The sequence below is a fragment of the Rana temporaria genome, chromosome 10 (assembly GCF_905171775.1).
Source record: "Rana temporaria chromosome 10, aRanTem1.1, whole genome shotgun sequence".
NCBI lineage: Eukaryota > Metazoa > Chordata > Amphibia > Anura > Ranidae > Rana > Rana temporaria.
The window spans coordinates 135805649-135821234 of record NC_053498.1 but is presented as its reverse complement, the minus strand read 5'-3'; the positions used below and the strand labels follow the sequence as shown (position 1 = coordinate 135821234).

The following is a 15586-nucleotide window of genomic DNA, read 5'->3' as shown; positions in this document are numbered from 1 at the left end:
TTTGAGAATACTGCACTTGCCCGTATAAGTTGCGGAGGCGTAACGTAAATAGGATACATTACGCCTGCTCAAAGATACGTGGCTGTACGTGAATCCGGGCCTAGAAAAGTAGGTTATATGGTTTTCAATGGAATAGTTCACACCAGTGCTTGCAGTTCCAGTGCGCACTAAAAACGCACTGGAACGCACATGTCCATAGAGAAGAAGAAAAAAAAAAAAAAAAAGAGGAGGGAAAACTGGACTGCATCATAAACGCATTGGAACGCATCAAAACGCGCATGTGGAAAAGCATCTGGAGCGAATCCGGACTGCGTTTTCTATGGTGTGAGCTGCCCTAAGTACAAAACGGTGCGGTTTTGGTTCAATAGACTTCAATGGAGAAGCTGCAGGAAAAGCATGTAGTGCATTTCTGCCGCAATTTGCGTTTTTTTAATCCACTTAACAAAAATGCTAAATACATTTTGAGTTCCAATCTATGTAATCATCTAAAATGTTGTTAATAAAAATGATATTCAACCTTAAAAAATGCAAAATACATATAAAAACAAGTGAAAAATCTGCATAGGTGTGACCTGAGCCTCAATCTGCTAGTACACCGAAATCTGGGAATGCTAATTTTTAGTTGAATTAAAAAATATATAAAATAAAATGCTATAGAGCACGGATGGGCGAATGTATTGTGTTTTGACAACCGGCTACATGGGCTGTCAAAATACCCCGATCTGATTGGAGGCAGCCATTGTTGGGTTGACAGTTTTTCGCCCAACTCCTTCGATTTTTGGGTGGGAGGTTGCCAACATGGCCAGCCACTAAGCAAATTTGGGCTAATTCATCATGAACTGTCCAACGCAAGCTCCTCCAACGCAAACTCCTCCAACGCAAACTTCTCCAACGCAAACTCTTCCAACGCAAACCCTTCCAACGCAAACCCTTCCAACGCAAACCCTTCCAACGCAAACTCCTCCAACGCAAACTCCTCCAACGCAAGCTCCTCCAACGTAAGCTCCTCCAACGTAAGCTCCTCCAATGCAAACTCTTCCAACGCAAGCTCTTTCAACGCAAACTCTTCCAATGACAGTTTTTCACCCAACTGCTTCAATTTTTGGGTGGGAGGTTGCCAACATGGCTAGCCACTAAGCAATTTTGGGCCAATTCATCATGAACTGTCCAAAATGTGCATACTGTATGGCCAGTGTAACACTTCACCCTCCCTTGATTGACAATGCTGCTGTCCAAGAGTGTCTCCACTGCGCCTCCCTCCAGAGTGGAGAAAGGAAGTGTGTTACTGGATGGATCACCAGGTGAAAAAAAAATAAAAAATAATGTAGCCTCCACATTTAAGGAAAGGTAAGCTGCAATATATTACATTTTTGAGGGGTTTAAGACTGCAGGAAACTATTGTAACAAGTCTGAAGAGATGCTGTTGTGTTTCGACCCCAAATGCTGCAATGTCTTATTAGATACGCCTGTTTATCACTTATCCAGGTCATGGTATATCTAGTAGCAGTTGGTTATAGTCATGTGGACTAGTTCTGGAATGTTGAAGATGTTTTGTAGGTTGTCCATGCCACTTCTTCAGTTCTCATGAACTTTCACGTTCAACGTGAACTCTTGAAACTCCAATGTGACAATTCACTTCCAACAAGACCTCTTCCAACGCAAACTCTTCCAATGCAAACTCCTCCAACGCAAGCTCCTCCAACGCAAGCTCCTCCAACGTGAACAATTCACTTCCAGCACAAACTCTTCCAACGCAAACTCTTCCAACGCAAGCTCCAACACAAACTCTTCCAACACAAACTCTTCCAACGCAAACTCTTCCAACGCAAGCTCCAACACAAACTCTTCTAACGCAAACTCCTCCAATGCAAGCTCCTCCAACACAAACTCTGCCAACGCAAGCTCCTCCAACGTAAACTCTTCCAACGCAAGCTCCTCCAACGTAAACTCTTCCAACGCAAGCTCCTCCAACGTAAACTCTTCCAACGCAAGCTCTTCCAACGTAAACTCTTCCAACGCAAACTCTTCCAACGCAAACTCTTTCAACGCAAACTCTTTCAACGCAAACTCTTTCAACGCAAACTCCTCCAACGTGAACAATTCACTTCCAACGCAAACTCTTCCAATGTGAAGAGTTAAATTCCAACGACCTTCCAATGGAACTGAAGAAGTGTCTTGGAGAAGCTATAAAACGTCTTCCACATTTCAGAACAAGTCCAGGTGAATAGGACCAACTACTATTAGATATACTGGACACCATGAATACAGGAAGCCAACAAAAACCGGGCTGTTCTATATACCAACTAAATCTTTTACCCAATGCCTTGTATTTGATTAGTTCCAATAGACAATATAGACAATCTTTTTTTGATACATATATATATATATATATATATATATATATATATATATATATATATTAGTGCTGTCAAACGATTAAAATTTTTAATCGCGATTAATCGCATTAATGTCATAGTTAACTCACGATTAATCGCTCTAATTTATGACGAATTTCCCCACAAATATCGCACAATTCTGCAAGTGATTATAATTTATTATCGCTGTTTTCTAGCTGATCTAAAACCATTTTTGACATAAAGGGACACTTTTGGACAATCTACAGTTTCCAGGCAGAAAGAATAGTTTTTATTTTATAAAAGAACATGTAGGGCACTGGGCAGACCACTAGGGACAAGGGGGGTGTGTATTTTTTACATACAGTACTGTAATCTATAAGATCACAGTATACTGTATGCATTGTGTTTGTTTACTTTTTTAAATTTGGCGCCGTTCTCCGCTCCCGTGCGTCGTAACGTCGCAGGGAACGGAGCTCGGCGTCACACAGGCACTGTGAATCGAGCGAGGACCCGCCAAGCAAGGAGGACCCGCCAAGCGAGGAGGACCCGCCAAGCGAGGAGGACCCGCCAAGCAAGGAGGACCCGCTCGATCACACAGCGCGGTGGCATCGCTGGATCCAGGGACAAGGTGAGTAACTTGTCTGTGAATCCAGCGAAAAGGTAAGCCGCGCCGCGCCGCTGCACACTCTGCATGTCCACCCGAGGGCTCCTGCGTTAATCGCGCGACAAAAATATTGACGGCGTTAACATGGGTTTGCGTTAACGCCGTTAATATCGTGTTTAACGCACAGCCCTAATATATATATATATATATATATATATATATATATCTTAGGCCACACATTGTACAATTTTCCCTTAGATTTACCAAAACCATATAATATGAGGCCAAACACTTTCAATTTGTATGCAATCAGGCAGGCCCTTGCACTACATAGTTAAAGGATAAACCTAAAGGAAATTTAATTGCCTTGTACACACAATCAGAAGCGATCGTATGATAATCTGATTGTTAGTACACAGCTTTCGAGAGCCAATTGCAACATTTCATAAAATATTATCTGAAGGGACGAACACAAAAAACGTTCTCGTATGATACCAGATCGTATGATTTTTGTCTGAAAAAAACTGGAAGACCAAGACCACACACGACATCACTTCCCAGGTTCTATTCTGTTGTAGGAGAATTTTAGTAACTTTAGTTACCTCTTTATTTTCAATATGAGACTAGCATGAAACAGAAACGGATGACCATTCTCATCGTGTGTACCGGGCTTAAGTGTATGCTTAGTGCTTTTCAATCCATACCTCACCACTGCTCACCTATTCATCTACCCGCTTCACTCAGCACGGCATCAGAGCCGGCATCGGAGCATATTGGGCCATACCACATGTCCCATGGTGCTTTTTTAAACCATACCCCCTGCTCACCTATATGTCTACCCACTGAGCTCAGCATGACATCAGAGCCCTCCTCAGTAATCACACACCGTCACATGTATATTTACATACCTCCCAACTTTCTGAGATGGGAACGAGGGACACCTATTAGCAAAAGTATGTAGGCACAGGACACACCCCCTGCCACGCCCCCTTAAAGGACAACTGTACAAAAAATGATTAGTTAAACCCACAAGTGTGTTTTTTTTTGTTTGTTTTTTACCGCTACTATTCCTTATATTGGCTTTTGGAATTTACAAATGCAGCAATTTAGAAATCTGATGAAAGGTTAAGGGCCGGAAAACACTTTTTGATAGATAAAAAGTAACATTTTATATACAACTCTATAGATCAGACCAAAATGAGGGACAAATGAGGAGGAAATCAGGGACAGTCCCTCCAAATCAGGGACAGTTGGGAACTATGTGTCTAGTACTTTTAGATCTCTATCTTACCATTGTGCTCACCCATCCTGCACTCAGCATGGCATCAGAGACCTCAGGATATACATATAACCCATACCTTACCACTCTACTATACATCTACCCATTGCACTCAGCATGGTACCAGAGCCCTCAGTAATGATTGAACCATATACAAGGTTCAAGTATATTTATTTATTTTAGTACTTTATCTCTTTCTTTTTTTTTTTTACTTTTTAATTCTATCTTACCATTTTTTATCTCTAATTTTGTACTTTTTAATCTCTATCTTGCCATTTCTCACCCATGCTGCACTCAGCATGGCACCAGAGCCCTCAGTAATGATTGAACCATATACAAGGTTCAAGTATATTTATTTATTTATTTTAGTACTTTATCTCTTTCTTTTTGTTGTACTTTTTAATTCTATCTTACCATTTTTTTACCCTCTCGTTTTGTACTTTTTAATCTCTATCTTACCATTGCTCACCCATGCTGCACTCAGCATGGCACCAGAGCCCTCAGTAATGATTGGACCATATACAAATTACATGTATATTTATTTATAATTGTTTTTGTACTTTTTAACCTCTTTTTTTTGTTTTGTTTTTTGTGTACTTTGTTTTCCCCCTCTATCTTACCATTGCTCACCCATCCTGCACTCAGCGTGGCATCAGAGCCTTTAGTAATGATTGTACCATTTACACATTACATTTATAATTATTTTTAAGTACTTTTTACTCTCGTTTTTGTTTGTTTGTTTTTATGCTCTATCTTACCATTGCTCATGCATCCTGCACTCAGCATAGCATCAGAGCCCTCAGTAATGATTGGACCATATACAAGTTACATGTATATTTATTTATTTTAGTACTATTTAATCTCTTTTTTTTTTTTTTTACTTTTTTTACTTTTTTTTTTTACTTTTTAATCTTGCTCACCCATCCTGTACTCAGCATGGCATCAGAGCCTTCAGTAATGACAATGCAGATTGGGTCACATCACATTTCATGTTGTAACACATTACACAAATTTGCTAGATATGACTCTGTATAGGAACACACATTATATATATATATATATATATCAAGCTCTGTAAAAGTTGTCCCCCTCCCTATAAGTGACCTGTAAATCCAGCTTAGACTCCTATGACATGGAGCACATCAGAGTGATGTATTGTGGGTCCCATAAGCTTTGTATTTCTCGGGGTCTCTTGTTCCTGACCAGTCACTACACACAGGGCTCTTCTCTCCAGTAAATGTTTCTTTCCCTCTGTTTGTTACAGTTGAGGACGAGGCTTTTGAGGTCTCAATCAGTATTGAATGGGAGAGGCAGGGGGTATGCTAATGTCCCAACGGTCTTGAGACACACCGCGGCACGGCGGCGAGGTGATCCTGCTGGAAGAGAGGACGGTGAGCGGCCGCCATTAACCCACTCCTGCCCGCCACACACCACTAAATCCATTTCCTCCCATACATTGTAATATATATTAAAAAAAAAAGCAAAAAATTAATAAAAAACAATAAAAATAAAACGCTACTATGTAATTTAATGAAAATTTCACAAAGCTAAATTTCCACTCTACGTCTTTATTTTTTATTTTTATTTTTTTGTGGTGACAATCGGCATCACTACGTGACGGTGTGATGTCACAAGAGCGTGGCCCGCGTTCGCGCGACGTTCCAGATTTTTCCCGGCTCCTCCCAGCCTCGGGGGAAATTAGACTAAAAGAGGCTAATGCAAAGCGCTCGTTTTTTTTTTTTCTTCTTTTTACATGACAATGTTAGCAAAATTTATTTCCAAACTCTTCTAATCTTTGGTACACAAGCGTTTAATTTGCATAACCCGGCCCTCTCGTAAAGCACAAGAAAAAAAAAAAAAAAAAAAAAAACCTCAGCACTCGTTTAATTAAAAAATGTAAATTTGCTGTCATCTTGGGGCCTGGTGAGTTAGGGACGACGGTAGCATCTTTTACTGCTGACTGATGCACCGAATGTGCGCTCACTGAACTAGAAGTAACACGAGGGGAGAAAGGGCCGGGGCGTGGGGCTCGGGGGTCTGAGGCCCCCCTGATCGGTGGCATGGGTAGACCGAGCGTCCCGGACCTCACCATTATACTTTCTATTGTAATACATACCAATGTGCACTGACCTGCTTTTATCCTGCACTGGATCAATGCAGGGCACTGCAAGGGCACATAGATAACCAGGATATTCCATGTGCCTAGCTCGTGCACACGTGCGCTGCGCTCACATCCAACCCAACTGAATTATAACGCAATGCACGTGAACGCATGTAAACGCAACACACAAAAAAAAAATTGCAGTGCTCTGACCCTTGTAGGGACCTGTTGCTACACAAGATGAAAATGCATGCCAACGCGCATACGCAGGCCAACCCGCAAATGCATGCCAACGCGCATGCGCATGCCAACCTGCAAATGCATGCCAACCCGCATAAAGACGCAATGTAATGCGCATGGAAATACATCCTAAAATACACATCAAGAAAATGCATTTTCAATGCTCTGCGGTGATTCTTGTGTACGATGTGTGAGAAAGACTCTTCCACTTAAAGGTCTCCTTCACCCCAGATCTGCATCGATCAACACACGAGCCAATAGAAAACGCTCGTCCTCCGTGATGCCGGATCACCCATGCATGTGCTGTGAGGTGTGTAACCATGCAGCATGATCAGTGTTTACCAACGGAGATCCTTCTAAACACAACATCCCGAAATATACAATCCGTACAATCCCAAACTACGAGGACAACGCGTGCAACAAGGAGCACGGCCTAGAACAATGTATACAAGGGTCACAAGCCTAGAACAATGTATACAAGGGTCACAAGCCTAGAACAATGTATACAAGGGTCACAAGCCTAGAACAGGGATATGCAATTAGCGGACCTCCAGCTGTTGCAAAACTACAAGTCCCATCATGCCTCTGCCTCTGGGTGTTATGCTTGTGGCTGTCAGTCTTGCTATGCCTCATGGAACTTGTAGTTCCGCAACAGCTGGAGGTCCACTAATTGCATATCCCTGGCCTAGAACAATGTATACAAGGATCACAGGCTAGAACAATGTATACAAGGATCACAAGCCTAAAACAATGTATACAAGGAGCACAGCCTAGAACAATGTATACAAGGATCACAAGCCTAGAACAATGTATACAAGGATCACAGGCTAGAACAATGTATACAAGGATCACAGCCTAGAACAATGTATACAAGTGTCACAAGCCTAGAACAATGTATACAAGGGTCACAGGCTAGAACAACGTATACAAGTGTCACCAGCCTGGAACAATGTATACAAGGATCACAGGCTAGAACAACGTATACAAGTGTCACCAGCCTGGAACAATGTATACAAGGATCACAAGCCTAGAACAATGTATGCAAGGATCACAAGCCTAGAACAATGTATACAAGTGTCACAAGCCTAGAACAATGTATACAAGGGTCACAGCCTAGAACAGTGTATACAAGGGTCACAGCCTAGAACAATGTATACAAGGATCACAGGCTAGAACAATTTATACAAGGATCACTGCCTAGAACAATGTACTGTATACAAGTAACACAATGTACCATGCAATGTATACGTGTACTACACAATGTATAGAAGTATCACAATGTACCACACAATGTATAATACAATGCGTACAAGTATCATGATTTATAATACAATGTATACTACCATGCATACAAATATCAAAACTCCAACATCACGGGTATTACAATGTATACAAGTATAAAAATGTGTAAAACAATATGTACAAGTATCACTATGTATCACAAAATGTATATAAGTATCACAGCCCCAACATCACAAGTGTCACTATGTATACAAAGTATTACAATGAACCCCATGTATCACAATATATAACATAAAACACAATGTATGAATGTATCACACTATATAATACAATGTATACAAGTATCACAATATATATAAAATACAATGTATACAAGTATCACAATATATAATACAATGTATACACATATCACAATGTATACAGATATCACACTATATAATACAATGTATACAAGTATCACACTATATAAATACAATGTATACAAGTATCACACTATATAATACAATGTATACAAGTATCACACTATATAATACAATGTATACACGTATCACACTATATAATACAATGTATACACGTATCACACTATATAATACAATGTATACAAGTATCACACTATATAATACAGTGTATACAAGTATCACACTATATAATACAGTGTATACAAGTATCACACTATATAATACAATGTATACAAGTATCACACTATATAATACAATGTATACAAGTATCACACTATATAATACAATGTATACAAGTATCACACTATATAATACAATGTATACAAGTATCACACTATATAATACAATGTATACAAGTATCACACTATATAATACAATGTATACAAGTATCACACTATATAATACAATGTATACAAGTATCACAATATATAATACAATGTATACAAGTATCACACTATATAATACAATGTATACAAGTATCACACTATATAATACAATGTATACAAGTATCACAATATATAATACAATGTATACAAGTATCACACTATATAATACAATGTATACACGTATCACAGCCCCCGGCATCACAAGTGTCACTATGTATACAAAGTATTACAATGTACAGCAAGTATCACAATCTATAAAACAAGTCCTGCGGCCCCAACTTGTTGCACGGGGTACACACCTGATTGGTGGCTGGAGGGTATGTGTGTGCCAGTGTTACATGAGAGTCCAGGAGGGGGGAGGGGGGCACAAGTGACAGAGGTGGACTGTACATTGCTGTGTTATGTTTTGTTGGGTGATGTGAAGTTTGGAGGGGAGAAGACGGGTCTCCATGTTTTGTTGGGTGATGTGAAGTTTGGAGGGGAGAAGACGGGGGGCCTCGGTGAGCCGTACAGACAGTTCATGGTTGTTTTGTCTTATGATGAAATAGAAGGATCTCCAGGGTGTGATCACAGTCACCACGGAAACCCTGAGCCATGTGCTGCGACCGTTCCCAGACAATGCCTGCAAGGTTCAACTGCCACCGCCTGCCCCCGTCTCCTGATCCTGCAACACACCTGGACCCCCTTCCATCTGTACACCGTCCCTCCCCAAATATCATCAACCTGTAATGACCCCCTCCCCCGCCACTGACACTGCCTCGTCCCAAATTAATGACATTCCTTTTGGGTTACACAGACCTGAAATAAAACCTGAAGTACCAGAAGGTGTGATAAACAGAACATTTCCCAGCCTGTCCTCCTCCCCACCACCAACGCCGCACAGCAGGAAAGTTCTACACAACGGCCGCCCAACATCATTATCAACCTGTTCACAGACATTCCAAATCCAAGGCGACCAAAGCTGCCCATACACCAGAAGACCACCGATAAAAATAAATTCCTTTTAGTTCAGGAAATACGTGATCAATTTCGGTTGAACGGATCGGCACTTTTTTCCTGAATGAATGAAATTCTAACTGTGAATGTGGCTTATTATTATAATGTGTGTTCCAAGCACAGAAGGCACCTGTTTAGTACGTCGGAGACTCCGTCCTAGTAGACCGAAATTTAAGGGTTTTGGTAAAATTAGTAAGATCTAAAATCCAATTTTTCAGAACTTCTGTAGGGACGTTCTAATGAAACCCTCCTGTCTATGGTCAACCTTAACCCCGTAACTGCTGGTGGGTGGACAGCTTTAGATGGCACTCGATGAAACCTCTCCTGTCTATCTTCAACCTTAACTCTATAAGTGCCGGTGGATGGGTAGCTTTATATGGGACTCAATTCAAATGTCTATATTCAAACCTAACTCCGTAACTATGGGTAGATTTAGGTGGGACTCAATGAAATTCCTACTGTCTATATTCAAACTTAACCCCATAACTGCTCATTGCTGGACAGCTTTAGATGGGACTCAATGAAACCTCTACTGTCTATATTCAACCTTAACCCCATAACTGCTAATAAATGGGTAGATCTAGATGGCACTCAATTCCTTTTCAACTGTCGATATTCAGAGTTAACCCCATAATTGCTGGTGGATGGACAGCTTTAGTTGGGACTTCAAATGTCTATACTCAAACTTAACTCCGTAACTGCTGGTGGGTGTGGGTAGCAATAGATGGGACTCAATGAAAGCCTCCGGTCTATGTACTCAAAAAAGATTCTAATGTCTATATTCAAACTTAACGACATACAAAACTACTGCTGTATAGATAGCTGAATAAAATCCCCACTGTCTATATGCAAACTTAACTCCATAACTGCTAGTGGATGTGTAGATTTAGATGTGACTCAATGAAGTATTGAGCCTTAACTCTACAACACCTTTAGATGGGACTCAAGAAAAATATTCTACAGTCCATATTCATTCAACCTTAAACGACGTGACTGCTGATGGAGCTGAATGAAACTCTACTGTCTATCTTCAACCTTAACTCCATAACTGCTGGTGGATGGATAGCTTTTAACTTTGACTCAATTAAATTCTAAATGTCTGTATTCAACCTTAACTCTTTAAGTACTGGTGGGTGGGTAGCATTAAACGAGATCCAAAGTCTACAGTCCACCTCAACTCTATAAGTACTGGTGGGTGGGTAGCATTAAACGAGATCCAAAGTCTACAGTCCACCTCAACTCTATAAGTACTGGTAGGTGGGTAGCATTAAACGAGACCCGAATAAAGTCCACCTTAACTCTATAAGTACTGGTGGGTGGGTAGCATTAAACGAGACCCGAATAAAGTCCACCTTAACTCTATAAGTACTGGTAGGTGGGTAGCATTAAACGATACCTGAATAAAGTCTACAGTCAATCTTAAGTCTATAAGTACTGGTGGGTGGGTAGCATTAAATGAGACCCAAAGTCTACAGTCCACCTCAACTCTATGAGTACTGGTGGGTGGGTAGCATTAAACGAGACCCGATAAAGTCCACCTCAATTCTATAAGTACTGGTAGGTGGGTAGCATTAAACGATACCCGAATAAAGTCTACAGTAAATCTTAACTCTATAAGTACTGGTGAGTGGGTAGCATTAAATGAGACCCAAATAAAGTCTACAGTCCACCTTAACTCTATAAGTACTGGTAGGTGGGTAGCATTAAAGAGATCCGAATAAAGTCCACCTTAACTCTATAAGTACTGGTGGGTGGGTAGCATTAAACGATACCTGAATAAAGTCTACAGTCAATCTTAACTCTATAAGTACTGGTGGATGGGTAGCATTAGATGAGACCCAAATAAAGTCTACAGTCCACCTCTATAAGCACCAGTGGATGGGTAGCATTTCAATCCTAACTCCATAATTACAAGTAGGTGGGTAGCTTCAGATGGGACCCAATTCAATTCTAAAGTCTACATTTAATCCGAACTCTATAAGTACTGGTAGATGGGTAGCTTTAGATAAAACCCAATTAAACTCTACTGTCTATAACCATGCTTAACTCTATAAGTACCAGTGGATAGGTAGCTTTAGATGAATCTCAATGTAATTCTACGATCTATATTCAACCTGAACTCCACAAGTTCTAGTAGATAGAATTTTAATTGGGTCCCATCTAAATCTAGCCAACGTCTACATTTAACCCAAGTACTGTTGGATGGGTAGCATTAGATGAATCTCAATGTAATTCTACTTTCTATATTCAACCTTAACTCCATAAGTTCTGGTAGATAGCTAGATATCGATGGGACCCAATTCAATTCTAAAGTCTACATTTTACCCCGAAACTCTATAAGTACTGGTGATGAATCTCAATGTAATTCTACGATCTATATTCAACCTTAACTCTATAAGTACTGGTGGGTGGGTAGCTTTAGATGAATCTCAATTTTATATTTCTATCTATATTCAACCTTAACTCTATAAGTTCTAGTAGATAGCTAGATATAGATGGGACCCAATGAAATTCTAACGTCTACATTTAACCCGAAACTCTATAAGTACTGGTGGATGGGTAGCTTTAGCTTAAACCCTATTAAACTCTGCTGTCTATAACCAACCTTAACTCTATAAGTACTGGTGGATAGGTAGCATTAGATGAATCTCAATGTAATTGTACTTTCTATATTCAACCTTAACTCCATAAGTTCTAGTAGATAGCTAGATTTAGATGGGACCCAATTCAATTCTAAAGTCTACATTTTACCCCGAAACTCTATAAGTACTGGTGATGAATCTCAATGTAATTCTACGATCTATATTCAACCTTAACTCCATAAGTTCCAGTAGGTGGCACCTAATTCAATTCTAAAGTCTACATTTAATCCGAACTCCATAAGTACCGGTGGACAGGCGGCATTACCCGGGACTCAATGTCATACGAACGTCTAGATTCAACCTTAACTCCATAACTGCCAGTGGATGGGAAACTCGCACGTCTTTATTCAGCCCTAATTATAGAACGGCCGGGTGTACGGGACTCGGCATGCCACCCCCGGCAAGAAAAGGGATCAACAACAAAGAGCAGAGCTTCGCCTTACAAGTCAGAAATCCACAAACACAACAAAAGGTACAAAAGAAGAAGGAGACGATGTTGATCTGTCAGCCCCGATCACCTCCAGGGAAACCATTGTCATCCTTCAACAAACACAACCAAGTGGCCGAGGCTGGACGGTCCGCAGCCTGGAGTGGCACTGCCAGCTGAAAGGTTGGCTCTCCCATCATGCCAACACTTGATGAAAGTTTGCTGAGAGCAGTGCCGGTCCAGGCTGCCCCCCCAGGCTCATTACTATATAAAGCTAAACAGAAAGTGACGGCAAACAATCGCACTAGTCAGAGTGAAAGGACAGCGGCGAGTCAGGAAGAAAACACAATGTGAAGAGACGCAGAGGAGAGGCTTTTATTGGAAGTTCACGCCACACACTATAAAGAAGAGCCGGGCAAGTGCCGGGTACTCACCATAGTCAGAGAATCCAAAGCTGAATTCACTTAAATAATCAACTTTCATAATACTTAATTAGAATGTAATTGAGGCAGATTGGCTTCCCGGATCACAAGTTGTAGGACTGATGTCACTGTGCGTGTCGGTGGGAGCTCTGTCAGCGGGGCAGGCGGGCGCATAGGATTGGCACACAGATGGCAACGCCTCCTCCTCCTCCTGGCCTTACCAACTGGCTAAAGGGGGCAGGTGAAAAGATCAGAGGGTGCCCCCGTCCCTGGCTGTGCGTCCCTCTCTGAGCTTGGAGGAGAAGTGAAGGAGCTCCCAGCATAGACTTTACACTCAGCCAGGCTGTCCTATCACGGTGTCTCTGAGTGCAGGGGCCGTCCTTCCTGATCTACAGCTTCACAGTCCCTGACACTGGAGGAGGAGGCGGGACTGAGCCCGGGACCGCACATTCCCAAACATCATACACGCTTCTACACTACCAGAGGGGAGAGCAGGACACACAGACAGTCCCTACACAGTCCCTGACACTGGAGGAGGCGGGACTGAGCCCGGGACCAAACATTCCCAAACACAACATACACGCTTCTGTCCTTCCACACTACCAGAGGGGAGATCAGGACACCGGCATGGTCCCTACACAGTCCCTGACACTGGAGGAGGCGGGACTGAGCCCGGGACCAAACATTCCCAAACACAACACACGCTTCTGTCCTTCCACACTACCAGAGGGGAGATCAGGACACCCAGACAGTCCCTACACAGTCCCTGACACTGGAGGAGGCGGGACTGAGCCTGGGACCAAACATTCCCAAACACAACACACGCTTCTGTCCTTCCACACTACAAGAGGGGAGATCAGGACACACAGACAGTCCCTACACTAGAGAGAGGAGGGACTGAGCCCGGGACCAAACATTCCCAAACACAACACACGCTTCTGTCCTTCCACACTACAAGAGGGGAGATCAGGACACCCAGACAGTCCCTACACTGGAGGGACTGAGCCCGGGACAGCACATTCCCAAACACAACACACGCTTCTGTCCTTCCACACTGCGAGAGGGGAGATCAGGACAACGGCATGGTCCCTACACTGGAGGGACTGAGCCCGGGACCGCACATTCCCAAACACAACACACGCTTCTACACTACCAGAGGGGAGATCAGGACACCCAGACAGTCCCTACACAGTCCCTGACACTGGAGGAGGAGGGACTGAGCCCGGGACCGCACATTCCCAAACACAACACACGCTTCTGTCCTTCCACACTGCGAGAGGGGAGATCAGGACAACGGCATGGTCCCTACACTGCAGGGACTGAGCCCGGGACCGCACATTCCCAAACACAACACACGCTTCTGTCCTTCCACACTGCGAGAGGGGAGATCAGGACACCAGCATGGTCCCTACACAGTCCCTGACACTGGAGGGAAGGAGGAGGCGGGACTGAGCCCGGGACCGCACACTCCCAAACATCATACACGCTTCTGTCCTTCTACACTGCGAGAGGGGAGATCAGGACACCAGCATGGTCCCTAAACAGTCCCTACATGTCCCCGCACAGTCCCTACAAGTCCCTGCAGTCCCTACAATTCCCCACACAGTCCCTGCAAGTCCCCACACAGTCCCAATAAGTCCCGGCACAGTCCCTACAAGTCCCCACACAGTCCCAATAAGTCCCGGCACAGTCCCTACAAGTCCCCGCACAGTCCCTACAAGTCCCTGCACAATCCCTACAAGTCCCCGTACAATCCCTACAAGTCCCCGCACAGTCCCAATAAGTCCCGGCACAGTCCCTACAAGTCCCCGCACATTCCCTACAAGTCCCCGCACAAGTCCCAGCACAGTCCCTACAAGTCCCAGCACAGTCCCTACAAGTCCCGGCACAGTCCCTTCACAATCCCTACACAGTCCTTACAAGTCCCTGTACAGTCCCTACAAGTCCCTGTACAGTCCCTACAAGTCCCCGCACAGTCCCTACAAGTCCCCGCACAGTCCCTACAAGTCCCCGCACAGTCCCTACAAGTCCCCGCACAGTCCCTACAAGTCCCCGCACAGTCCCTACAATTCCCCGCACAGTCCCTACAATTCCCCGCACAGTCCCTACAAGTCCCCGCACAGTCCCTACAAGTCCCTGCACACTACAAGTCCCCGCACAGTCCCTACAATTCCCAGCACAGTCCCTACAATTCCCCGCACAGTGCCTACACGTCCCCGCACAGTCCCTACAAGTCCCTGCACACTACAAGTCCCCGCACACTACAAGTCCCAGCACAGTCCCTACAAGTCCCTGCAAGTCCCAGCACAATCCCTACAAGTCCCCGCACAATCCCTACAAGTCCCCGCACAGTCCCTACAATTCCCCGCACAGTCCCTACAAGTCCCTGCACAGTGCCTACACGTCCCCGCACAGTCCCTACAAGTCCCTGC

General features: G+C 43.2%; 1 protein-coding gene across 5 annotated transcripts in view; it reads right to left on the bottom strand.

Annotated features, from left to right (window-relative positions):
• The window catches only part of CASZ1 (castor zinc finger 1), a 421265-nt gene that overhangs the window by 90901 nt on the left and 314778 nt on the right, over positions 1-15586 (bottom strand). The window contains exon 1 of one of the 5 annotated variants that reach the window (XM_040326346.1): positions 13167-13559. The exons of the other annotated variants lie outside the window; for them this stretch is intronic. Within the exon in view, the coding sequence (XP_040182280.1) occupies positions 13167-13215 (49 nt within the window). The 5' untranslated portion in view covers positions 13216-13559. Of the gene's footprint in view, positions 1-13166; positions 13560-15586 lie in introns of those variants that run through there. 5 annotated transcript variants of the gene reach the window in all.